This window comes from Xenopus laevis, chromosome 2L (assembly GCF_017654675.1).
Source record: "Xenopus laevis strain J_2021 chromosome 2L, Xenopus_laevis_v10.1, whole genome shotgun sequence".
Lineage (NCBI taxonomy): Eukaryota > Metazoa > Chordata > Amphibia > Anura > Pipidae > Xenopus > Xenopus laevis.
In genome coordinates, this window is record NC_054373.1 from 177,756,475 (window position 1) to 177,784,443 (window position 27,969).

The following is a 27,969-nucleotide window of genomic DNA, read 5'->3' on the forward strand; positions in this document are numbered from 1 at the left end:
GTAAGAGCTGCAGTATTTCTGGTCAGGTGATCTCTTCCTGTTACAGTTAGAGCTGCAGTATTTCTGGTCAGGTGATCTCGGAGGCAGCACACAGACCATCACAAAATGGTGGCTCAAGACAACAGATGTAAAAGGGCAATATATATATATTCCAGTTTGATAAGATTATTTAATGTGTCACTTAATTTGATATAAACTACCTGTTGCTTAAATATTTATTTTGGGGGTAAAGTTTTCCTTTACGATCGTTTGGCGACCTCACCAGACAAACGGATCTAATAGTGTATGGCCTTTAGTTGTGTCTGCTACAATCTTGTGTATGTGCTTCTCTATTCCCGTATACAAGGGGTCATTCCCTTTGATACATTTCATTGCATAGGAAGAATAATCGGACGTGATTGATGCAAGGGACAAAGCAGGCGGCTATCTTGTAGCAGGTTCAGGCAGGTTCCAGACAAACTGTATATGTTAAAGAATTTTGAGGTCCAGGATCAATGAGACGATTGATTTTACAAGACGGCAGCACCATCATCCAATGTTTTAATCTCCCCAGTGAAAATGATCTCTGTCATTCAGCTTTCCATACACAGAGCAGTGTGACACTTCCCTGGGGCTGTAATAAATGGCCAAGCTGTCCTTGGGTGGGTAAAATCCTATTTGTGCCCCGGTGAGAAATGGATTCTGCCTGGGACACTTCCAATGAAATCATAAAAAATGTCAAAAAAAAAAGTCTCATTCTGCTGATTTTTCCAAGAAGTGGGGTTTACTGCCTCTCTGCTTAACAGTTTGCTAATTGTATCCCATAATATGCTACAGCCGCCCCCACTCATTCCTTTAAAGGGGTGGTTCACCTTTAAGTTAACTTTTAGTATGGCTAATTCTAAGCAACTTTTCAGTTGATCCTCATTAATTATTTTCTATAGTTTTTTCTTTATTTGCCTTCTTCTTCTGTCTCTTTCCCGCTTTTAAATGGGGGGTCACTGACCCCATCTAAAAAAACAAATGCTCTGTTAAGCTCCAAATTATGGAAAGGCCGTATCCCTTTTCTGTGTAATAATAAAACAGTCGCTTGTACTTGATCCCAACTAAGATATAATTAATCCTTATTGGAAGCAAAACCAGCCTATTGGGTTTATTTCATGTTTACATGATTTTTTAGTCGACTTAAGATCCAAAATACGGAAAGAACCGTTATCCGATAAACCCCAGGTCCCGAGCTTTCTGGATAATAGGTCCCTTAGCTGTACTTGATCCCAACTAAGATATACTTAATCCTTATTTGAAACAGAAACAGCCTATTTGGTTTATTTAATGTTTACATGATTTTCTAAGGTATGAAGATCCAAATTATGGAAAGAATCGTTATCTAGAAAAACCCAGGTCCCGAGCATTCCAGAACATTAGAAATGTCTAATACAGGTATAGGATTCATTTTCCGGAGACCCGTTATCCAGAAATCTCTGAATTATGTAACGGCCATCTCCCATAGACTCCATTTTATCCAAAAAATCCAAATTTTTAAAAACTATTTTCTTTTTCTGTGTAATAATAAGACAGTAGCTTGTACTTGAGCCCAACTGAGATATAATTAATCCTTATTTGAAGCAGAAACGGCCTTTTTGGTTTATTTAATGTTTACATGATTTTCTAAGGTATGAAGATCCAAATTATGGAAAGATTCGTTATCTAGAAAAACCCAGGTCCCGAGCATTCCAGATTGGAGAGCCGTGACATATACACTAGAAATGTTTAATACAGGTATAGGATTCATTTTCCAGGAAACCTGTTATCCAGAAAGCTCTGAATTACGGAACGGCCATCTCCCATAGACTCCATTTTATCCAAAAAATCTAATTTTTAAAAACGATTTCCTTTTTCTGTGTAATAATAAAACAGTAGCTTGTACTTGATCCCAACTAAGATATAATTAATCCTTATTGGAAGTAAAACCAGCCTATTGGGTTGCTTACATAATTTTCTAGTAGACTTAAAAGGGTGGTTCACCTTTAAGCTAACTTTTAGTATGTTCTAGAATGGCTAATTCTAAGCAACATCAATTGGTCTTCATTATTTATTTTCTATAGTTTTTAATTATTTACCCTTCTTCTTTTGACTCTTTTCAGCTTTCCCCTGACCCCATCTAAAAAACAAATACTCTGTAATGCTACAAATTTATTTTTATTGCTACTTTTTATTCTTCATCTGTCTATTCAGGCCTCTTCCATTCATATTCCAGTCTCTTATTCAAATCAGTGAATGGTTGCTAGGGTAATTTGGCCCCTAGCAACCAAATTGCTGATATTGCAAACTGGAAAGCTGCTGAATAAAAAGCGAAATAACTTAAAAACCACAAATAATAAAAAATGAAAACCAATTGCAATTTGTCACAGAATATCACTCTCTACGTCATACTAAAAGTTAATATAAAGTTGAAGAAGCCCTTTAATTATACACCCTATAAAGTCGCCGTTATACAGGGGAATCCTTATTGCCTATATGAACAACCTGTAACAAACCTGCCATTCACAACTACAACTCCCTGAAATACCCATCCCAGTAATGCCACAAAATGACAAAAAAAGGAGTCTGAACATCTTGTTTGATAGGCTTTATATTACTGATAAAAAGATTGTTATTCAAAGCAGGAGCTTCGAGAATATAACGTTCTGGAAAGGACATTAACGATTTTCTCTCTCGAGCCATTTCAGTGCTGCCTGTTCTCTGGTACAAGAAGGAATGCAGGAGCGGAGGCTGAAGATCTTGGGCACATTAGTGAGATTGTGATTGCAAATAATGGCCTCAATGAATGTCCTGCTCTCTGCTGTCTCATCCATTAGCAGGTCTCAGGCCTAGAGAGTTGTGAGCCTTAGAATGTAGGTCAGTGATTGGTCTGTGGTCTGATCATTCTGTGCCAGACAAGACTTGCTCTTTATTTTCTTTTACTTTCACTTGACCACGGTCCTAGGGCCTATACAGTTCCTGCAGTAACAAAGCAGCCTATGCACAACTAAAGTCTAGAGTTTTTCAGGCTTTTTGGGTGGTTAAACCTTCTCTTTCATAGGTTGACATTTGGTCAGGCTCCCTTTAGCTCTTTTCAAGGTAATAACAGACATTGCTGCAGTCATCCTACTATAGTCTCAAGGATATATAAGGCACCTGAGGTCCCCTCTCTCATCCTAGTGACCCCCCTACTTCATTATAGGATCCATTACCTTTATCCCAAAGTCTTATTTTCCCTTTTACATAAAGATTAACTGATCCACTAATGAATAAGATATCGGGAGATGTGGGTCCGTGTCTGATGATCGGTCAGGACGGGATTGGGAATACTTATTTCTTCCCTTAGATATCCTTGGAACTTGGAGTTTATATAAACAAGTGGTGTGCTTGAATGGCTGCCTCCATGGCTACACAGCAGCTTGTTTATATAAACTATAGTAGTACTTATCTGTTATCTACTGTATATCCTGTGCTTGAATGGCTGCCCCCATGGCTACACAGCAGCTTGTTTATATAAACTATAGTAGTACTTATCTGTTATCTACTGTGTATCCTGTGCTTGAATGGCTGCCCCCATGGCTACACAGCAGCTTGTTTATATAAACTATAGTAGTACTTATCTGTTATCTACTGTATATCCTGTGCTTGAATGGCTGCCCCCATGGCTACACAGCAGCTTGTTTATATAAACTATAGTAGTACTTATCTGTTATCTACTGTGTATCCTGTGCTTGAATGGCTGCCCCCATGGCTACACAGCAGCTTGTTTATATAAACTATAGTAGTACTTATCTGTTATCTACTGTGTATCCTGTGCTTGAATGGCTGCCCCCATGGCTACACAGCAGCTTGTTTATATAAACTATAGTAGTGTTTCTGAAGCAAACACATCAGTTTTACAGTGCAGGGCAACAGTACATTATATTGACATTCCTTTAAAACACTCAGGCTTGATGGAAGTGCTGGACTCAAAGGGGTGGTTCACCTTAAAGCTAACTTTTTTTTTTATAATCTCTTTTATTTTCCAAAAATAGATACATTGACAGAGGATAACGTAAATATCTTTTTAAAGCTAACTTTTAGTATGTTATAGAATGGCCAATTGTAAACAACTTTTTATTTAGTCTTCATTTTTTCTTGTTTATAGATTATTTATTATTTGCCTTCTTCTTCTGACTCTTTCCAGCTTTCAAATGGGGGTCACTGACCCCATCTAAACAACAAATGTTCTGTAAGGCTATAGATTTATTTTAATTGCTACTTTTTATTACTCATCTCTCTATTCAGACCCTCTCCTATTCATATTCCAGTCTCTTATTCAAATCAATGCATGGTTGCTGGGGTCATTTGGATCATAGCAACCAGATTGCTGAAATTGCAAACTGGAGAGCTGCTGAATAAAAAGCTAAATGACTCAAAAACCACATATAATAAAAAATGAAAACCAATTGCAAATGGTCACAGAATATCACTCTCTACATCATACTAAGGGGCAGATTTATCAAGGGTCGAATTTTGAGGGTTAAAAAACCCTCGAAGTAAAATCCTTCGAATTCGATTATCGAATTCGAAGGATTTTAGCGCAAAAGCTATGAATCAAACGATTTTAAGCGATCGATCGAAGGATTTTTATTAGACCCAAAAAAACTTAGAAAAGTACTGGGGAAGGACACCCATAGGCTAACATTGCACCTCGGTAGGTTTAAAGTGGCTAAGTATGAAGTCGAAGTATTTTTTAAAGAGACAGTACTTCGTTTATCGAATCGTCGACTTCGAACCGTTCGATCGATGCGATAGTCAAAGTACCCAAAAAAATACTTCGAAATTCGAATATTTTTCCATTCGGATTATTCACTCGAGATAGTAAATCTGCCCCTGAGAGTTAATTTAAAGGTGAACAACCACTTTAAAATCCTTTTATTTGATGCCAGAATAGATACTCCATGCAATAGCGCCCCCTCCAGGCACAGACAAATTAGTGTACAGACAAGCTGATTGCTGGTGCCGGGGGGTCTCTGTTGTGGTGAAGCAGCAGTGCAGACAAGGGGCTGATTGTAGTGGGAGTGTGTGGGAGTCGAGGAGGAGCTACGGGGTCAGCCCTGTTGTCAAGTTCCATGGCCCAAATTAATGGGGTTACAGCGGAAGAGGGAATGAGGCCATTGTCACACAAAGACTATATTGATAATGGTGGCAGCGACACGTGGGGTATCTGCTCAGAGCTGATTATGTCGCCCCCCACGTCTCAAGGAAAACTGATTTCATGTATAATCTGGAATTAAACTGTTCCATGGTGTATTTCCATCCGCCTCATCTAATAACATGAGCCCTTATTTTTATCTGCCATTTATTTACCCGTATAAAAATGCTAAAAACATCGGTGTATCTCCATGATCTGTTTACGTTTTCTGCACTGCTGCCTCTGACTCCTGAAACTATGCGACGAAAGGCAGCTGATTAACAGACCTGGGAGAGAACTGACTTCTGCTACATTGCTGTTAGAATGACAGTTTCTTACATATCATTTCTAAAAAGAGTTTTGGGTAGGGTTTCTCTTTAACACAAATAAATTGTGAACCCACGACGCGCAGCACTGCCGGAGCCCTCCAGCCATTGTGTGTCCGAGAAAGAGAATTGATTTGCTGCATCCGGTTGAGCAGTTTGCACTGGGGCTGATGTGCTGGAAGCTCTCTGACACCTTTATAGGGAAATGGGCTGTGGGGCAGCAGACGGGTGATCGATCGTACATTTAACATGTCTGTGTCTGAGGCCGGAACAAGGACTGTAGTGTTGGAGTGTGCAAGCTGCGGGCATTCTCTCCTCGACAGTGCACAATGTAGTTCTGTCTCTCTGCTAACATAGAAAATATCATTATTGCCCACGTCTTTAACAGCATACACCTGCGTATAGGAAAAGGCCCTATAGGTTTGCTCATAGTCTGTACAGAGAGATCCCATAAAACTATGGCAGTATAGGTATTCCCCTGTAATAAGCACAATTCAGCAGGAACAGCCCCTAAGTTTGCTCATAGTCTGTACAGAGAGATCCCATAAAACTATGGCAGCATAGGTATTCCCCTGTACTAAGCACAATTCAGCAGGAACAGTCCCCTAAATTTGCTCATAGTCTGTACAGAAAGATCCCATAAAACTATAGCAGCATAGGTATTCCCCTGTACTAAGCACAATTCAGCAGGAACAGTCCCTAAGTTTGCTCATAGTCTGTACAGAGAGATACCATAAAACTATGGCAGCATAGGTATTTCCCTTGTACTAAGCACAATTCAGCAGGAACAGTCCCCTAAGTTTGCTCATAGTCTGTACAGAGAGATGCCATAAAACTATAGCAGCATAGGTATTCCCATGTACTAAGCACAATTCAGCAGGAACAGTCCCCTAAGTTTGCTCATAGTCTGTACAGAGAGATCCCATAAAACTATGGCAGCATAGGTATTCCCCTGTACTAAGCACAATTCAGCAGGAACAGTCCCTAAGTTTGCTCATAGTCTGTACAGAGATATCCCATAAAACTATGGCAGCATAGGTATTCCCCTGTACTAAGCATAATTCAGCAGGAACAGTCCCTAAGTTTGCTCATAGTCTGTACAGAGATATCCCATAAAACTATGGCAGCATAGATATTCCCTGTACTAAGCACAATTCAGCAGGAACAGCCCCTAAGTTTGCTCATAGTCTGTACAGAAAGATCCCATAAAACTATGGCAGCATAGGTATTCCCCTGTACTAAGCACAATTCACATAATTATTCCTCTGTATTCAGAACATCAGCTGAAAAGGAAAATATAGGCTCTGTTGGTCACAGCTGATAAAACAGAGATATAGAGGTTTGTACAGGATCGGTCCTCTGTTTATGAACATCGTTACTATTGTCGGCCTTCCCTATTATTTCCTCTGACTTTATCTTTGGAATGAAGGAAATTGTTCTTGTTTTCAAATTTCACTGTCTCCTATTTTGTCTCTTGATGTTTTGGATTTCCTGAATCTGAGATTTGCAGCAAAGTGACCTTGTGTAGCCCCGGCCGCTCCTCCTCTTCCTCCCCCTCCTCCCCCTCTCTGCAGCAATTCGATACTTTTTAGGGTTATGGGTCAGATTTGCTCTGACTCTTTTACCCATAGCTATCCAATCAGATGTTGGCTCCCATCTTTCTTTGTGCTTTGGGGGAGTGATAGCGATCAGCTGATTGGTTGTTATAAGTTACAGCAGGACAACAGCCATCTTTCCCCAGGACGGTCATTTTAGGATTCACCAGCTTGACCCAAATAGTAGACCAGTTGGGTCTCATCATTAGGGGGGTGCTGACCCCATGTAGAGTCTATGTCTGTCACTAAAGAGAGTCATACGAGTTTCTGGCTATTCTGATCCTTGGGTGTTTTCATATTTTCCCTTTGATCAAGAGATTCTAGAAGAATATGTATGTTTAATGGGGTGGTTTACCTTTAAGATAACTTTTAGTATGTTATAGAATCGCTAATTCTAAGCAACTTTTCAATTGGTCTTCCTTAAGTTTTTTTAGGTGTTTTTTTTCCTGTTCTGTAAAGTTACAAATTTATTGTTATTTCTACTTTTTATTGCTCATCTTTCTATTATTCCAGTCTCCAATCAATACATGGTTGCTAGGCTTAAGTGGGACCCTAGCAACCAGGTGGCGTAAATTGCAAACTGGAGAGCTGCTGAAAAAAAAGCTAAAAAACTCAAAAACCACAAATAATAAAAAAACAAAACCAATTGCAAATTGTCTCAGAATCACACGGCCTATGACTTTAAAAGTTAATTTAAAGGTGAACAACCCCTTTAAGTAACTGTTTCACACAAGGGGCATTTTAATCCAAACATAACATTTTGCCCAAAAAAAGAAAATGTGATTCCCAACAACTTCCCAATGTACATTCATTACACGTTTCCAATTGTGTTAACGTTATGTGCAAATGCAGTTGCAACTGAGAGCAGTGTCTGTCTGTCTGTCTGTCTGTCTGTCCGTTTATCTCTTCCTGGATGTCACTGTTAAAACAATGTTACGAATTCACTTGTCCCCCAGTAAAGACAAGTCTGTCACACAGCTGCTTCTGCTACATTGTTTCACAAGTCGGAACCACCAGGGCAGAGAACAGAAAAGGGACAGACAGTCAATCGCAATTAACATTTACAAAATGATGTTAAAACCAGTGGCAGTTGTTAATGACTGTATATTGGAAAGGTGCTTAGAATTTTATTTTCTTTCTTTTGGGAAGATTTTACTTTTGGGTTGGCATCCCTGGAGGAAAGGAATGGTGAAAAATGTGGTCTGGGAATATTGATGCACTAAGCACCTATTCTTTTTTTCCCAACAGCTAATGGGGGGGCTGGTTCCCCGGCTGAACCCCCTCCTAAATCAAGCAGTGGAGGGGAGAGGGAGAGCTGCATAAAGTCTGCTCCCCTTTAACCCTTGCCAGGCATGTAGGTTAATATGCAATTAGCAAGTTGCTATTCCCATAGGAGACACATTGGCTCTGCAGGGAAAGGGTTAAAAGCCTTTAAAATCTTTTGGCCTCTCTGTATTTCCATTAGCCTTGTGTTCTTTCCCTTCCATCGCTCTAATGAAGGCAATTAGCCCCTCTCTCCCCTTATCTTTCTCCCTCTCTCTGTTTTGATTCTATCCTGAATTTTTAGCACAAGGCAAGACTCTTCTCTGCCAAAAGGGGAATGCTGAGAACAAATTCCAAATTTTTTACGAAATGGGCCCCTAGGTCTCCTGGGTGATCTCAGGGCCACTGTTGTATCCAATCAAATCCCAGGGGTGTAACTATAGATGAAGCAGACCCTGTGGTTGCAGTGGGGCCCAGGACGTATAGTGGCCCTATAAGACCCTAAAGGTGGCCATAGACGTAACAATTAAGATCTTTCCTGGAAAAGATGTTTCCAAGAAAGATCGTTCATTTCAATACACACGTGTAGAGCTGAATCGTCCGATATACATATAGAAACAATAGAATTCTACCTGTGTCTGACGATTCAGCACTAACAATGGCCGATGCCTTTGAAAGGCACCCGATCAAAATTTCCCGTCTAACCCAATTGACGAGCCCACCGATATCCAAGTCTTCTGCCGATATCGGTCGGCTCTTTTCCCACCATACACGCCCCGAATATCGTACGAAAATTTGTTTCGTACGATATTATCTGTGCATCTATGGCCACTTTAAGGGATGCACCAAATCCACTATTTTGGATGTGGCCAAACCCCCGATTTCTTCGCAAAAGATTCGGCCGAATCCAAATCCTAATCTGAATATGTAAATTACGGATGGGAAGGGGAAAACATGTTTTAATTCCTTGTTTAGTGGCAAAAACTCACGAGATTTACATCCCCGCCCCTTATTTACATTTGCAAATTAGGAATCCTGCTGAAAAAGGCTGAATCTTGCACCGAATCCTGGATGCGGCACATCTCTATTTAATTCATATACAGTTTAAATAAATATTGGTAAAAAAGTAAACCTCTAAACATTTTGGGGGCCTGAAAAATAATTTGCTGTGGGGCCCAGTAATATCTAGTTAAGACCACTACAGACACCCACTCAATCCTATCTCTAGTGTTTCCCTAGCCCTATACACTCATTGCACCTAGTGTTACTGTGTGCCCAAACCTCTGCCGGCATCAACATTGGCAGCAGCCCAAAGAATTTAACTGCATTACGCGATCCATCAGCCTGCCTCATATTCACCATTGACACACACACACACCAACTGTCAGCAGCTGATTCTCCTTTAAGATTTATATTACGGGAGAGTAAAAATATTAAATATGGGAGGCGAAAGCAGCAGGAAATTAAATGTATCCTGTTCTATTACTGCATCGCTGCGCTGGGGATTAGAAGTGCTTGGCACAGGGGTAGGTCAGATCAGATTCAATAATTTTTTTCATATATATATATATATATATATATATATATATATATATATATATATATATATATATATATATATATATATATATATATATATATATATAGAAACTATTGGAGGCCAGCACAACACGTAAGTAGGTAAATGTTGCCTGGGTGCGATAAGCCCAAAAAGTAGAACAACAGCGTCGAGGAAGGTACGCACTCACAGGTCTTATGAAGAAAAAATGGTGTTTATTATTCAAAGCAAAGACTGACGTTTCGGCTAGCACTCTAGCTTTCGGCTAGCACTTTGAGAAAGGCTAGAGTGCTAGCCGAAACGTCAGTCTTTGCTTTGAATAATAAACACCATTTTTTCTTCATAAGACCTGTGAGTATATATATATATATATATATATATATATAATCCTCCTCCAAAGAAGCCGCACGACTCAGGACTTATAAAGAAGTGATGAATTTATTAAGACACACTAACGTTTCGGCTGTCACACCAGCCTTTGTCAAAGTAATACAATGTTAAAACCTTTCCCCATAAATACCCTACCAATGGCGCGAAAATATCTACAACCCTCCCACTCTGACGTATACACATGTGATTATATTGACAGACTTCTACCCCCATCTAAAATCCCAATACAAATTCAATCAACAAATATAAATCGTTTAAATTAGTGAAAACAACCCTGTAAAGTAAACAAAGTATCAAAAAATACAAATCGCTACAATATCTCCTACAGGGACCATCCGATACTTATCACTTAATAACGGTAAGCCTGCACTAATTCAGCGATTCAAGCTGACTATTAGATTTTCACTTATATTCATTTTAACTGTGTTTTATTAATGAGTTGTAACACTATCCACGATGGGCACTATGGATCATCAGGGCGCTGTTACGTGTTCTGATTACAACAATGTATCGGATGGTCCCTGTAGGAGATATTGTAGCGATTTGTATTTTTTGATACTTTGTTTACTTTACAGGGTTGTTTTCACTAATTTAAACGATTTATATTTGTTGATTGAATTTGTATTGGGATTTTAGATGGGGGTAGAAGTCTGTCAATATAATCACATGTGTATACGTCAGAGTGGGAGGGTTGTAGATATTTTCGCGCCATTGGTAGGGTATTTATGGGGAAAGGTTTTAACATTGTATTACTTTGACAAAGGCTGGTGTGACAGCCGAAACGTTAGTGTGTCTTAATAAATTCATCACTTCTTTATAAGTCCTGAGTCGTGCAGCTTCTTTGGAGGAGGATTGTTTGCAGCATTGTGAGGCATGCACCCAGGCCCTGATTGAACATTTGTCGTGAGTGCTGGGAGTGCTCGTGAGTGCTGGGAGATCCGAATCTGGTGCACAACGAACATCCAAAGAATTTCTAGGTGCCGGTTTGAAACACATATGTATAATACACACTCATAGGAGAAATGATTTATTCAACGTTTCGGCACCTGTCTGCGGGCCTTCTTCAGGAATCTAAAAATATATATTGTAAAACACACATATATATATATAGAATTATTGAAAAGACCCGCACTCCATATTGTGAAAAAAATCACGTTTTCTTTATTGTGTACATATATAAGAAAACTTGATTTTTTTCACAATATGGAGTGCGGGTCTTTTCAATAATTCTACATGTAAAGCTTTTGACCCTGCACCTGAATCTAATTGAGTCCGCATTAGAGTCCGTACATCTGGGATCTGTTATCCTGAAACTCGTTATCCAGAAAGCCATCTCCCATAGACTCTATTTTATCCAAATAATTCAGATTTTCAAAAATGATTTCCTTTTTCTGTGTAATAATAAAACAGTAGCTTGTACTTGATCCCAACTAAGATATAATTAATCCTTATTGGAGGCAAAACCAGCCTGTTGGGTTTATTTAATGTTTACATGATTTTCTAGTAGATTTAAGGGATGAAGATCCAAATTACAGAATTATCCCTTATCCGGAAAACCCCAGGTCCCAAGCATTCTGGATAACAGGCTCCATATCTGTGTGCATATATATAAAGTTATATTTACCATGTATACAGGGTAGAATTGTGAGCTCTATGGACCTCTTTAGTTGGCTAGGGCTCATGAAATTATTTCCAGGGCCACATTGGTCCCTAAACCCAAGTATTTATAGTGTAATTGGTTCGTGAGACTAAATGTTTTTTTTCTCCTTTGCACGTAGGCATGGAAGAAGCGCTGGTTCATTCTCCGCAGTGGGCGGATGAGCGGGGACCCAGACGTCTTGGAGTATTATAAAAATGACCATACGAAGAAGCCCATCCGGGTCATTAACCTCAGCTGCTGTGAACAAGTGGATGCCGGTCTGACGTTTAATAAGAAGGAGCTGCAGGACAGCTACATCTTCGACATTAAAACCAATGAGCGGACCTTCTACCTGGTGGCGGAGACGGAGGAGGAGATGAACAAGTGGGTCCGGAGCATCTGTCAGATCTGTGGGTTTAACCAGTCGGAGGAGAATGGAGGTAACACCCCACTGTCATGACGAGAGCATTAAAGGAGAAGGAAAGCTACCGAGGCAGTTTATTACCAATAGATTACCCCAAATAGTGCAAGCTATAACATTATATTTTTTCTGCAGACTGTTTTACCATACCTGAGTCAACAGCTTTAGATGCTCTCCGTTTGTTACAATAGCAGCTGCCATAATAGCTTGGTGTGACATCACTTCCTGCTCACTCATAGCTCTGGGCTCAGATTACAGCAGGGAGGGGAGGAGGAAGGGAGAAAGGCAGGGGAAGATGGAGAGAGGAACAAACTGAGCATGCTCAAGCCCAAGCCCTGGAGGTTTAAGCTGAAAACAGGAAGTCTGATACAGAAGCCCATGAGTACACAATAGAATGAAAGAAATGTGGTGTTTATTTTGACAGAAGACTCAGAGCAGCATTACTTTGAGGGTTTACTGGTGTATTTATAAAGACCTTTCTGATAAAACTTACCTAATTTTAGCCTTTCCGTGTGTAGAATTTAGAACTAGATCCCACTAGGTAGATCTCCAGCAGGCTAATCCAATCATAGTACCAGAAGAGCAAAAGCCTACTGTCCAATACATGGTCCCTATCACATTCACTGAGCCACCTTACCACCTAACGAATTGCTAAACTTCCAGTGTTTAGTTCCCCTTTGACTCATTTTTAGAACAACAAGTAAGGCTTTGCCAGTGTGTTGGCAGATGCCAGTGTTTCAATGCACAAAGCACCTTTATGGGAAAGCTTTCGCTATGGCTCTGGCATTATTATGACTGGGTATCATTCAGAGGACTGTGTAATTAAATGAAAGTTCTTTCATGTGACAATGGAAAGTATCATTGAAGAACAAAAGGTTTTTATTGAAGTTGCCATGAGACACTAATTGCAGGTTACTAAACATAGTGCCTTTACCCGCATTACCAGGGCATTACCGGGACATTGTACTATAGGAGGGAGCGACTGTATTTCCCATCAGCCTATGAACTTGTTGTATTGCTTACTCACTACAATAGAAGAAAAAGGTGTCTCATGGCCCGAGTCGCTACGCCAGATGTGTGCCACCATTTTTCTATGTTAGTATCCCTTTAAGTGCATTTATTTATGGCACAGACAGTTGTGCCAGGCCCAGGCCTCTGATACTGCACGGGTGAGTGCTCACACTAGCTCCCTGCCCCTTGCACAGCACCTGACAGCCTCCGGGGTTGAACGTCCTTACTCCCGCTCCCGTGTATGTCTGCCAAGGAATGTGGGAAATGTCAGCACCAAGTCATTTCTGTCTCTCTTTTTCCAGGAAAAGATAGAAAAGAATATTTTATAGTAAAGGCATGCAGGCAAGAATTCCAATAATTGGACCAATGAGCCCAATATAAGTAAAGGAAAAGTTATAGTTCAGCAGCAGCAGCGACAGTTTAGTTTCTTCCAACAATTGCTTCCATCAATATAATGTGACCACATTTTCCTCTCAAGGGGCACTCTAAAGCTGGGGGACCCTATAACCAGCCCCTTTATTTAATTGTATTCAATACCAACCAATTAGGGTGCAAGGGACAGTCAGATGTGCATTACACCCATCACAGGGACTCCATTACAGGCAGCCAATGAATGCCCACTGGAACCAAGCCTATGGCTTCAGTCAATGGTGTAAATAGAAATTACTGGGTCCCACAGCTAGTTATTTTTAAGGCCCCCAAAATGTCTAGAGGTTGATCTGTTTTACCAATATTTATTCAAACTGTATATGAATTCAGCCTTAGGGGGCCCCCAGTGGCGTAACTACAGTGTGCCAGACCCCCTGCAAAAAAATCTTCGGAGGGGTCGGCACACACTGTGCTTTGTCTGCACCACTTACTCCTGCTTCAGGCCTGCCCATTCCCCTCCCTCTTATCGCTGGAGCAGCCTGCATCCCACTACCCTGGCCAAAAGTAAGATAATGTTTTGGGAGGGGTGTTCCATGTAACTGTAGAGGAAGCAGACCCTGTGGTCCAGACCCCTCTGTTGCCCTTGTCCTAGAGTCCTGCAGCGGGTCGGGTACCCGCAAAAGCCTGCGCTACCCTGCTGGTTGCAGGTAAAAGTTTCTGGAGCGGGTATAGACACGGGTCAGCGTTCTCTGTGTTTGCGGGTCACAGTTCGGGTTGCGGGTCTTCTCAATAGCGAGTTTTACTCTTTTTTTTTTGAACACGCCTACTTCCAATGATGTCACTTCCGGGTTACAACGACAGCACTTCCTGTTTCTTGATGGTCAGCGGGTTGCGGATAAGGTACTTCGGGTCGGGTAGCGGGTCCAAGTGGGTAATTATGCAGGTCCGTGTGCGGGTTGCGGGTCACGGGTCGGGTTCGGGTTTAACAAATTGGTTCCGCGCAGGACCCTACCTTGTCCCCCTTCGACTCGAGGTCTGCTTCCTCTATAGTTTCACCCCTATACCTCCTGGACGCCCCTGCAGCCAGATGGTCTGCTTCCTCTGTAGTTATGCCCCTGACTTGAATTTTCTCCTAGAGGGTGTGGGTGTTGGAGCAGCTGATACCACTTTATTTAAAGGGTGAAAAAAATCCAAGTGCCATTGTTATTCAGTGAGCACATCAATGAAGGCCAAATATGCTCAAATGGTATAGATCTAGCCAGAGGTATCCAAAAGTGATCGCCATTAGGGGCCCAGATAAACTCAAAGTTTCTTTTAATATTTATTGTTATTTGTGCTGCTGGGGCTGGTTGGGTACACTTGCTGGGAGAAGAAGGCAGGCAAGGACTTAGCTGGTAGGGCTCCCCAAGCAGGTGGCGTAGACAGGCTGGAAAGGAGAGCCTTACTATTTCAGTAGTACTGGGGCTCATGATTTCTGATGGTGGCCCTAAATTTTATTTAGTTATTCCTATTGCCATCTGCTAATCTTTATCTGCTATTGGAGCAAGAGAGCTCAAGGTTTGGGGTAACCACAACTGCATCTCTGTACCTCTAACAAATGTGATTTGTTCAGTATGGCTATTGCTTCTTAATGGTGCACTAAAGTTCAATATTCAGTAGGTTTCTGGAAATAGAACATATATCTTTGGAACCATAACTACATCCCAAACCTGAACGGTTCCTTGGAAGTAGCGGCCGTTGGCAGTTCTATTTGGTGTGGGAACACCGTGCCGTTGCTTATTATGTAAACTTGTGATCCGGGATTAGCAATGGTTTCCCAACGAATGTGTAATCTGTCTGAAAGAACAAAGTGCTCCTTATTTCCAAGATAGAGGCAACACATGACTGCATCATGTCACCTGGTAATTATGGGGGGCATTGTACTGAGATTTCATTTCACCTTGGCAATGGGAGACCCATGACTCCGGTAATAACAAGGAACCTGTCGGTGTCACATGTTAAGAAAGTAACAGCATGCAAGTCTTAACTGGTATGTACAAAACATTCACATGAATAAATGAGTATCAGCCAGACCTCGTGCTACTTAATGGTTCTTAAAACCTTCGCTGATGGGGAGCGTATGCTTGAGAAATGGAAAAGTCACATTTTTCAAAAGTCTCTTTCCAATTAGATTCCAAGAAAGGCCTATTAACATTTCCATCTGCAGAATTGTGGTTTGCTCATGCTTCATTGTGGTTCTGTGAAGCTCCATTTAATACAAAAATAGATTGTAAGCTTTTCTGGTCTGGAGATTTGGTTAGCATGTTTTCTGTTGATGGAGTTGTTTTCAGTGCTGCATGTATAGGTGGTGTTGTGTTGGGTCTAAACTGCTAGATTTCTGTAGGGATTTGATATCATTTTAGGAAGCAGAAGTAAGAACCTTGTATTTATAAACTTATATAGAACCTGTATAGAGTGGGAACTTCCAGCTTGCTTATCCTGAGGTGCCTAATGTCAGCGCACTCCATTTTAGGGGACACAATAAATACATGTAAGGGTCCATATGTTCTGCATCTATGGGGTCTTCATGATCTCATTGGCAGTCTACAATGTCTCATAGTCCAAAGGGTCTGCTGCTTTAAGAATTATATTGCATATATTTTTCATAAAGCCCACTTTCCACATAAAGCCCTACTTCTAGTGCAATATCATGCGCCAGTGAAAAATCTTCTCCAAGACCCCTTCTCCTCATCGATTTGTTGTAGGGTTGACCTTATCAGAATCTGTTATCTATCTCTTAGAAACACCCTGTGTGAAAGGAACGCTTAATCTGTCCTCTGTTCCAAAGTGGAACCCCAAAATCAAACTTGTATTTCTGTTCCTTCTTTTAATAGACTCACCTTAGCATCTTCTACACTAAAAGCTCACAGCCATGTCAGGGTCTTTCAAGGCCTGTAATTTTTTGTTCAGTTTAGCCCACTGCCCACACCTGATAGTAGTTACCTGGGGGCCTTGATCAATCTTGGAGCCTCTGCCCAACTTGACCTGACTTTTTCACCTTATTCTTCTGGATCAACTAGACGTTGGGTAGGAGTTATTGGATAAAAAGGGTGAAGTTGACTGACAGGTCTATTCAACTTCATCTGTTATGCCATTGTCGCTGTCCATTTTGGGATATCATGTGTGTGTCTTCCTGATGTCTAGGAACTTTTGGGAAATTTGTAGCATTTACGGCCACACAATGGCTTAAAACCAGGGAAACTGATGTCCTCAACACCAATATGACCAAAATGTGACTTTTAAACTGTTGTGACTACGACCCCCAGCATCCTTCACCAGCCAGGATGCAAACTCAAGAATAATTGACTCTACAACAGCTTAAGCCCCCAATGTGCCCACTGTAAACCTTAAGATTATATATATATATTTGTGTGTGTGTATATACAGTATATAATACACAAAATCCATGAATATCTTGTAAATTATATCCTTATAAACGGTGACTAGTGATGTCATCAGTTATAAACGGTGAGTAGTGATGTAATTTTTGTCACATGACTCACTAAAACTTGTGTATTATAAAAAAAAAAAGTATCCCTTGTTGGAAAATATAAGGATATTAGAAGTAACCTCTGAGTTCCATGACCTGTATAAAAGCACTCTGCCTTCGGCCTCGTGTTTTTATATGGTCATGGAGCTCCTCTGTGACTTATAATATCAATAGATAGAACTTTATTCTATATATATATATATATATATATATCCTTGTTAAAGGCCTGAACAAGGGCGAAACGTTGGATGCACAAGAATGAATAAAAACGAATATTTTGTGGGTCCTTTGAAGGTGTTATATATATGGGGGTATTGATCTTTGTGTGCAAATAATTGGATAATATTATTTTCAGAAAATCCCATTTAGCCATATTTTAGCAAGACCGTATTTTACAGGAAGGCAGTTTAAAAGAAGAAACCATGTTCAAGTATTAATGGCAAGGAAGCATCAGTAGAGCTCTTTGAAAATCCACAGTGACAGTTCTGCTAGATGTGCACAGGAATATTCCCAGGTTGACCAGTTAGCTGAATGCAAAAGGAAGTACCGGACTCCCATGACTTAAGGCAAAGCATGCCCTATTTTTCATTTGGGTTCTGTTCCATTGCTTATCTATTAAAAGAGACGATAACGTTTGTGCAGGCTGAATGATTGGGTGATTGACACTGTACATCCAGCGTTTGACTGGTCTACTAGGACCTGTGGAGATCTCATGTACCCAGATGATCTACAGCAGTGATCCCCAACCTTTTATAAATGTGAGCCACATTCAAATGTAAAGAAAGTTGGGGAGCAACACAAGCATGAAACACTTTGCTGGGGATGAGAAATAAGGGCTGTGATTAGCTATTTGGTAACCCCAATATAAACTTTCTTCTTCACAGTTCACCTAGTTTTTATGCAACCAAAACTTGCCTCTAAGCCTGGAATTCACCACTGAGAGAAATATCCAAGGGGTTGGTGAGCTACATGTTGCCCGTGAGCTACTGGTTGGGGTCCTGGGATCACTGATTTACAGCATGGAAGTCTTCTTTTTTCTTAGGGAATATGGACTACAGTTAGAGCAGGCCAAGCACTGAAAGAAATCCAAAGATGGACACCCTATGCTCCTGTCCAAGGGATGTGCTTCTAAAAGAAAAAAATCTCTTGGTGGGATGAAAGCAAAAAGAGTGGGTCTATGAGAAGAGAAAGGTAAACAACAGGTATAGAGAAGAAAGAGGTCATGGTGAGACAGATGGCTTGGTGGTGGTGTGAGACTGGTTGGAATCTGACTCTGAGACGTTTAATGCCATAATAAAGCCATTCCACAAATGATCAATATAGGACTGTGTCTCCCCATGTGACAAAGGATTGGACCTGGCCATAATTGCCCCTTTCTGCTGCTGGCTGGTTTAACAAAGTGTCATCAACCTATATGGATCTGCCAGAGTGTGACCTAAGAAAAAAAAATGTTCTCTTATATTACACAGCAATTCTATCAGCTGAAAGCTTCCTAGGCTTAGGAGTAAGAATAAAGGATAGGAAGAGGTAAATATTCCTGCTAAATACAATAAATGGGAAATATACATAGAGCCCTGAACACAACCGCCCAACCATCTCTGTTTGTCTTAGTAAACTGCTCTTCAACCAAAGACAACTGATACCTCCTTTATCCTACACTGCCCAGCGGAAAATAAATAACTTTGTGTTTTACCAAGCGGATTATTGATTCTGCTGGAATTCTAAAGAAATTCCGCGTGAACAACGATGTACAGTATACAATAATACTGTAGGCAAGGCTTAGCTGCTTTCCCTGCTATGTGTAGTAAGTCATTCTGTCTGGAATCAGAAGAAGGGCACCTCATATGGACATCCCCAAACATCTTCTAACAACTTGTAACAGCCACCTCAGCACTCATCATTTTATCCACCCTCTCACCCATCAGTCCATTGGAATGTGCCACAAGATACATGTGAATCAGTGACGGCAAAATCCAAATTGGGAAACATCTTTTAAAAATGGCAAAATGATCTTGCAAGGAACCTTCAGAAGAACCTCCATTTGGAACTATTGCTTTGTAGTCATTTAGCAAATATTCTAAATAATACAGTGCTGTTGACAAACCTGTTTTTAGAGTTGGTTGAGCTGTGCTGTGGATGACAGTGGGTTAGGAACTGTCATTAAGGACGCAGAATCTAACAATACTATTGCCTTGCTCAGCCTCTCAACACCTAGCTCTCTGCATGTAAAGACTGTTATTCATTTTTGCCTAAAGCTATTTTCACCATTATTTGTCTTGGTAACCCATATCTGACATGTAAATACTAAGCCAATGTTGGTAACCTAGGTGCGACCAGCTCTCTTTAATTGATATTTTTAGGGCTTTTTTGGCCTTTTTAATTGGTGGGGTATTCGAGTAATTAAAGAGCAGGTTAGGAGGAGTAGGATATGGGGCTAGTACAGTGGGTGAGATGGGCCAAAATTCTCAAACATTATTTAGTTTACATGTTCTACGTTCCTCTTTAAATTGTAGATGTTGAAAAGTTGTGGGGTCTAAGGCTGACTTTGTGCATTACTGTAGGTATCTGGGTTTTACCCCATTCTTTATGATCTGGCAGCACCAAACTTCTCTTCACCTACAAGTTAGAAAACAAAAGCAAATCTTACTGGTGGCTATGGGCAACATCAACAGGCATGTTTGTCTCCAGTATTAATGAATATGCCCCTTGATGTCTTCTTGAATTTCCCTAACATGGATACCATCATTATGGGAAGTTGAACAGAAGTCCCGTTTTTAGGAACACAAATTTGAGTTATTTGGCCTTGGCTTGCATACTGAGAATTCTTGTTTTGCCCACAATTTTGCTGGAAATTATGGAGTTTTGCATAAATACTACTCAAGATCCTCTAAAAGGTCCACAAAGCATGTCCATTGTGGAAGTCAGATATATAAGAAGATACCAGTTTGCTCCCATTAAGTGAGCTCTTAGTGGGGGAAGGCTGGGCTGCTGAATTCCATTGGCTGTAGGGCTAGATTACATGCTACCAAATACCCCATTGGCATATAGATAATACATGGAAATATCCAGTACATTTTTACTATAATTGTTATATAATATAACATTGCCACATGCACCGTGCATAAACCTGACCAGTATATTTGCACTTTAATACACAGTTCTTTGACATATGTGTAATGAAGGAGCTGTTTAGTGCAGGAAATACTCTAGTGCTATTGATTTGGAATGCAGTATTTTGTATCCTATTTGTCTTATGCTGAATATTTCATGTATGTACGACAAGGAATAATCCAGTTTATGTGCACCATATTAAGTATTCCATTATGTTTGTGGGGAAAAATCTACAATATATGCTCTATAATAAATATTGCAGTGATTTGTATTATTTAACATATTGGATATTCTACAGCAACAGAATCTGCCCATTTCATGTAATATTTGTGTCCCATATAATTCTCCTCACATTATGTTGAGCGCCAATTAGAGGGGGGCGGGCCCTGGCACGGGACGTGCAGCCGGCCCCCGCCCCCCTTCGTACGTCATTTTGCGCCGCCGGAGTCAGTGGCACGCGAGATGCCAGGGGGCCCTGAGGGGGTGCGGGCCCTGGCCCAATCACACCACCTGCTCCCCCGGTAGTAACGCCACTGTGCCAATATGATCCCTGTAGCTGTTCCCTCTCTCTCTCACTCTCCTGAACCAGGAGGAACCTTTTAATCTCTGCTTATCCAGGAAGAACTGGTTGAGGAGAGAGCGAGAGGGGTTCCTCCTGGTTGAGGAGAGAGCAAGAGGTTCCTCCTGGGTTGAGGAGAGTGAGTGGTCCCTTCTGGTTGAGAATAGAGAGAGGTACCTCCTGATTGAGGAGAGAGAGAGGTTACTCCGGGTTGAGGAGAGCGAGAGAGAGAAAGGTTCCTCCTGATTGAGGAGAGAGAGAGGTTCAGAGGTTCCTCCTGATTGAGGAGAGAGAGAGGTTACTCCGGGTTGAGGAGAGCGAGAGAGAGAAAGGTTCCTCCTGATTGAGGAGAGAGAGAGGTTCAGAGGTTCCTCCTGATTGAGGAGAGAGAGAGGTTCCTCCTGATTGAGGAGAGAGAGAGAGAGAGATAAAGAGGGAGGGAGACGTTCCTTCTGGTTGAGGAGAGAGAGAGAGAGAGAAAGTGGTACCTCCTGATTGAGGAGAGAGAGAGAGGTTTACTTCTGATTGAGGAGAGAGAGAGTTTCCTTCTGATTGAGGAGAGAGGTTCCTCCTGTTTGAGGAGAGAGTGAGTGGTTACTCCTGGTTGAGGGGAGAGCAAGGTTCCCCCAAACGTGTAATAGAAATAGAGTTAAAAACAACAGCGATGGAAGATTTGTTTGACTTAATGGGTTGAGCTACTTGACACTCCATTTTTTTATTCTATGTTATTTATGCTACACAGCCAGTGAGTTTGTGTTATGCCTTATACACCAATATCTACACTATATGTTCTATATTAAATATTGCAGTGGTTGTTTGTATTATTGAACATACAGTACCTGTATCTGAAAGTCTATAGCAACAGAATCTGCCCATAGTGTTTTAATTTAGCCAGTGTGAAGGGTCATGTTTACAGACATCATTTTTGGGGAGTTTTCTACCCACGCCCCTCTAAAACCTAACCCCATCCTAATATTCCCTTGAACAGATCTATTTCACCAGAATATTGGTGTCTTATATAATTTTTCTCACATTCTGTTAAGTGCCAATATGATCCCCATAGCTGTTCCCTTTTCTGTATTAGTGGGTCAGCCATGTTTGTACAACTGTTGGCTTTGTGTTTAAATATGAAATCATTTTTATTATTACCTTTCATGAAATTAATACCTGTCTATGATCTGGGAACATCCTAGCGCTGTTGCCCCAGAAAGATCTGCCTGACCCAGACATTCACTGGGACACACTATGGCTCCAGTTACACAGGCAGATAAGGGGAGTTAACAAGTGGAAATTTACTGTTCCTTTTAGAGCAGACAGAGAACAGATTCTGCTGTGGCACCCAAATACACATCAATCTGCCAGCTGGACTTAACATCTGAAGTGGTGGTTTGCCAGATATATCCCACACACTTGTACATGCACCCGAGCACTTTCTCTTGTTTTCATGGGGATTACATAGTCTGGTTACTGCTGCCTCAAAGCACCAACATTCAGCTGTATTTGTCTTTATCAGGCGGCCCCTTGAGATAACAAACAAGGCCATAATTGTAGAATGTCTGAGAGGGAGAGAACGATGATCTGTGCTTGATATTTGAGGCCTTGATGGTGGTTAAAAAAAATGACCAAGTGACTTTTAGCCTAACCCCTTTAATTTGGGAATGCTTAAATATAGGTAATAATGGACTCTCTTATGTAAAAATGTAACCCTCCTGAAAGCATGTGGCATTTACGATAACTTTACTGAGTCCTGTAGGCAATATTAAGCCTTGTTGAGGTTCCTCCTGGTTGAGGAGAGGGGTTTCTCCTGGTTTAGGAGAGAGAGAGAGAGAGAGAGAGAGAGAGAGAGAGAGATTCCTGATGGTTGAGGAGAGAGAGAGGTTCCTCCTGGTTGAGGAGAGAGCGAGGTTCCTCCTGGTTGAGGAGAGATCGAGAGGTTCCCTCTGGTTGAGGAAAGTGTGAGAGAGAGAGAGGTTTCTATTGGTTGAGGATAGAGAGAGGTTCCTCCTGATTGAGGAGAGAAAGAGAGAGGTTCTTCCTGATTGAGGAGAGAGGGGGTACTTCTGGTTGAGAAGAGAGAGGTTCCTCCTGGCTGAGTGGAGAGAGAGGTTCTTTCTGTTTGATCTAACGTGTAATAGAGATGGCGTTAAAAACAACAGCGATGGATTTGTTTGACTAAATGGGTTCTATGTTATTTCTGCTACAAAGCCAAATGAGTTTGTGTTATTCCTGATACACTAGTATAGAGAACAGCCAAAAGAACATTGACGTTCATAGACCAATACTTTGTTATAGGCTGCAGTTCATCTGGGTAATGGCACATGGGATTCATTGTATTTTGTCACAGGAGTGATGGGGAGGGGTTGGTAGTTGGCAAAATACACAGAATCAACACCCATTCATGACAATCACCTGCATCTCTGGTGTTTTCTTGCAGGTCAACCACTTGAAATTTCCTTACTCATGGGTCCAAGTGTTCCCCACGGAAATCAAGGGGGATGTCAAAGCATTCACACTGCCCCCTATGCTGGGACAGTGGTTGGGTTACCAAAACCACAAGACAGTGAGAGGGATAGAGACAGCACGAGGGATAGAGACAGCAATAGGGATAGAGACAACGAGAGGGGTAGAGACAGCGCGAGGGATAGAGACAGTGTGAGGGATAGAGACAGTGAGAGGGATAGAGACAGTGAGAGGGAAAGAGACAGTGAGAGGGATAGAGACAGCGAGAGGGATAGAGACAGTGAGAGGGATAGAGACAGCGTGAGAGATAGAAACAATGGGGATTGGCCTCGGCCATGTGTGGGGAACATGGCAATGTTGAAAGACAAGCATTGTAGCTGTTCATGTATCTTGTCAACAAGCCGACAGGATTTCATACATTTTCTGGGGAAGAGGCTAAATATATCTCTCTGCTGGAAGTGTTTTTCAAAGGAAAAGGATCGAAGGGCACCCCACATACCAGTAACCCATTCTGATCTGGGACTGGGGACATAAAGAGGCAGACGCTGTTTATAGGAGGCTTATTTTATGCCCTAGAATAGGAAATAGTGCAGCAAAGTGACAGTCATTCAGTACAGGGAACTGTATTTATCACAGGGTTCCTGTTATCCCGTTATGCAATACAAATACTATACTTAATTTCTGCACATATGTTCTTTTGAGGCTTTAGTTGTCCTTTGATAAAATTGAATGTTTCACAGTACATTTGTCCTTTGCTTCACTGCTCTAAGACACAAGGCTGCTGTGCTGAGTCTGATGGGCCCTGTATAGAGGAAATAATGCTACTCTGTACTCCAGCACTGGTGCCTGCCTCTACCCTTAGCCTGGGGCTCAGCACATGCTCAGTGAGTCACTTAATGCTGTTTTTCCCAGGAACTACCAAGTTCGTATCAAGTAGGTAAGTACTCCTCCTTTCTCCTGTCTTAGTGACAGCAATGTTTAACAAAGGGAACTCGGAGTATCACTTATGTATTATAAGGGATATTGTACCCCCTACTGTAAATGATAAGGATATTAGAAGTCACTAAGGGGTTGTTTTCTGACCATATAAAGGCACAAGGCTGCAGGCTGAGTTATACAGGGAACTCTGAGAATCACTCATGTATTATAAGGGATAATGTACCCCCTACTGTAAATGATAAGGATATTAGAAGTCACTGAGGGGTTGTTCTGTGACCATATAAAGGCACAAGGCTGCAGGCTGAGTTATACAGGGAACTCTGAGTATCACTCATGTATTATAAGGGATAATGTACCCCCTACTGTAAATGATAAGGATATTAGAAGTCACTGAGGGGTTGTTCTGTGACCATATAAAGGCACAAGGCTGCAGGCTGAGTTATACAGGGAACTGTGAGTATCACTCCTGTATTATAAGGGATAATGTATCCCCTACTGTAAATGATAAGGATATTAGAAGTCACTGAGGGGTTGTTCTGTGACCATATAAAGGCACAAGGCTGCAGGCTGAGTTATACAGGGAACTCTGAGTATCACTCATGTATTATAAGGGATAATGTACCCCCTACTGTAAATGATAAGGATATTAGAAGTCACTGAGGGGTTGTTCTGTGACCATATAAAGGCACAAGGCTGCAGGCTGAGTTATACAGGGAACTCTGAGTATCACTCATGTATTATAAGGGATAATGTACCCCCTACTGTAAATGATAAGGATATTAGAAGTCACTGAGGGGTTGTTCTGTGACCATATAAAGGCACAAGGCTGCAGGCTGAGTTATACAGGGAACTGTGAGTATCACTCCTGTATTATAAGGGATAATGTATCCCCTACTGTAAATGATAAGGATATTAGAAGTCACTGAGGGGTTGTTCTGTGACCATATAAAGGCACAAGGCTGCAGGCTGAGTTATACAGGGAACTCTGAGTATCACTCATGTATTATAAGGGATAATGTACCCCCTACTGTAAATGATAAGGATATTAGAAGTCACTGAGGGGTTGTTCTGTGACCATATAAAGGCACAAGGCTGCAGGCTGAGTTATACAGGGAACTCTGAGTATCACTCATGTATTATAAGGGATAATGTACCCCCTACTGTAAATGATAAAGATATTAGAAGTCACTGAGGGGTTGTTCTGTGACCATATAAAGGCACAAGGCTACAGGCTGAGTTATACAGGGAACTCTGAGTATTACTCATGTATTATAAGGGATAATGTACCCCCTACTGTAAATTATGTAGATGCCTTTGAATAGTAATCCTTATACCATACATTATTATTACACATCTAGTGGTGTGTAACTAATCCGACTCAGTTTATAATTTCTTTAAACAAAAAAAAATCCATCTGTACTGATTTTTTGTGTGTAAGACGCAGCAGTCTCTGTGTCTCTTGTGTTGTTAACCATGTTAAAATGCCTAAATATTTGCTTTGGTTCCAGTAATATTTATTTGATTCCTCGAAGACCAATTCCAGATGCTGAATGTGTTCAGGGAACGTCTCCAGATCCCATTATGTTGCCGAATGGCTTTTAATTACCCGAAGAATAATAATAATAATAGACCAGACTTTTTTTTTCCATCGTTGACTATAGAACTAAGCTAAAGTTATTAATTAGCATTTAATTATGCAGAGAACTATTATTAAACGAGAACCATATGTAGGAATTGGATTTTTTGCGCCATGTAGGTAAAATGGCCCGATTTGACCGAATTGTCATGCCTTATTTTGCATGTGCCAATGGGTAATGTGAAGCAAATGCCCATGTCCCTGTGTATTTGTTTTTTTAGATGGGGTCAGTAGTCAGAAGAAAAAGGCAAATCATTGAAAAAAACTGTAAAAATAAATAAATAAATAATGAAGACCAACTGAAAAGTTGCTTAGAATTCGCCATTCTATAACATAATAAAAGTTAACTTAAAGGTGAAGCACCCCTTTGGCCATGGATCATGGTTCAGGTTAGACCTTATCCTTTGGCTCACTCAAGGTCAGACTGGGCCAGCGGGAGCCTTGACCTGCGATTGGTGCTTCCCCCCCCTTCCTCCTGGCCCTCGGCCGTGAGCAGAAAAAAGAAGGTAGCCAGGTCCGGACTGAGAATTAAAATAGGCCCTGGCATTTCAGGTACACAGAGGCCCAATCAGCCCACACAGAGGCCCAAACAGCTCCCACCAGCCCACTAAATACTGACTTTCTATGGGACTTTATAGCAGCCCTTCTGGCATTTGCCAGAACCCACAGATTGCCAGTCCGGGCCTGAAGGTAGCCGTGGGGGGGGGGGCTGAGGTTAGGTTTGCCACCTGTCCGGATTTCACCAAGATAGCCCGATTTTTGGAAGTGCTGCCCGGGTGAAAAAGTTCCTGTCCGGATTTCTAAATGAAGATATCTGGACAGGTTATTAAAGTGAATGACATGCCGATCAGCCAATTGCTCATCACCATGTCAGAAGTCCCGCCCCTGACATCATCCACCCCTAACATCACCGGCCTGATGTCACTGCCCCGCCCTCCAACGTCACCGGCCCGACATCACTGCCCTGCCCCCTACTTTACCAGCCCAACCCTACTTGGCGTGCCTAATGTGTCTTTGCCGCAGGGGCCCGGGGGGGGGGTGTAGAGGCCCTGAAGAAGCAACCCCGGTGGGTCCCCCAGTCCGACGCTGGGTCCACTATTGGTTTGCACCCCGAGCAGACATGGCCCTAGAGGCATTTCAAGCCTTCCTATCAGATATCCCCCAGTAAGGCCGTCAACCGGCCCTAAACACAAGCCCAACAAGAGGGACCAACTACTGCTGCATTTACATGATTCTCATAAGTGGAGGTTTCCCCTTAAATCCACACTCTCTAACCTCATATTATTTATATTCCTTCCCGTAGCTCAGAAATGCACTTGGCCTTTGTATGAACCTAATGGGAGGTCATCGTGTTTGTGAGCTCGGCAGCGAGAGTGCAATATCAGTGCGACATCAGTGCGAGGAACGCATTTTAATCCTAAAGTCAGAAGAAAGGGTTAAGATGGGACATTTAACAATGTATAACTACTGTAGATATTACATGGCCCCACAGCAAATTCTTTTTCAGGCCCCCAAAATGTCTAGAATTTGATGGAAATTGTATATGAATTAAGGCCTCATGGGGCCCCTTATACCTCCTAGGCCCCCCTGCTTCCTCTGTATTACACCCCTGAATGTATCCACCGTTGTTTTTTTATAACATTAACGGGCAGATTTATTAAGGGTCGAATTGAAAATTCAAATTTGAATTTTCTAATTTTTTTTTTATGGTCAAAACTCTCAAATTCGACTAGGAAAATATTCAAATTAGATTGAAAATTGATTTTCGAGATTTATCATACTCTGGCCCTTTAAGAACTCAAATTATTCTATTCCCCACCTAAAACCTGACAAATTGGTGTTTAAAGAGATTGTTCACCTTTAAATTAGCTTCTAGTATGATGTAGAGAGGGATATTCTGAGACAATTTGCAAATGGTTTTCATGTTTTATAATTGTGGTTTTTGAGTTATTTAGCTTTTTATTCAGCAGCTCTCTAGTTTGTAATA

General features: G+C 41.3%; 1 protein-coding gene across 1 annotated transcript in view; it reads left to right on the forward strand.

The window, feature by feature from the left end:
* The window catches only part of gab2.L (GRB2 associated binding protein 2 L homeolog), a 102,497-nt gene that overhangs the window by 50,065 nt on the left and 24,463 nt on the right, over positions 1–27,969 (forward strand). Inside the window, exon 2 of the mRNA XM_018247789.2 lies at positions 12,087–12,387. Coding sequence (XP_018103278.1) covers positions 12,087–12,387 — 301 coding nt within the window. The remainder of the gene's footprint in view (positions 1–12,086; positions 12,388–27,969) is intronic.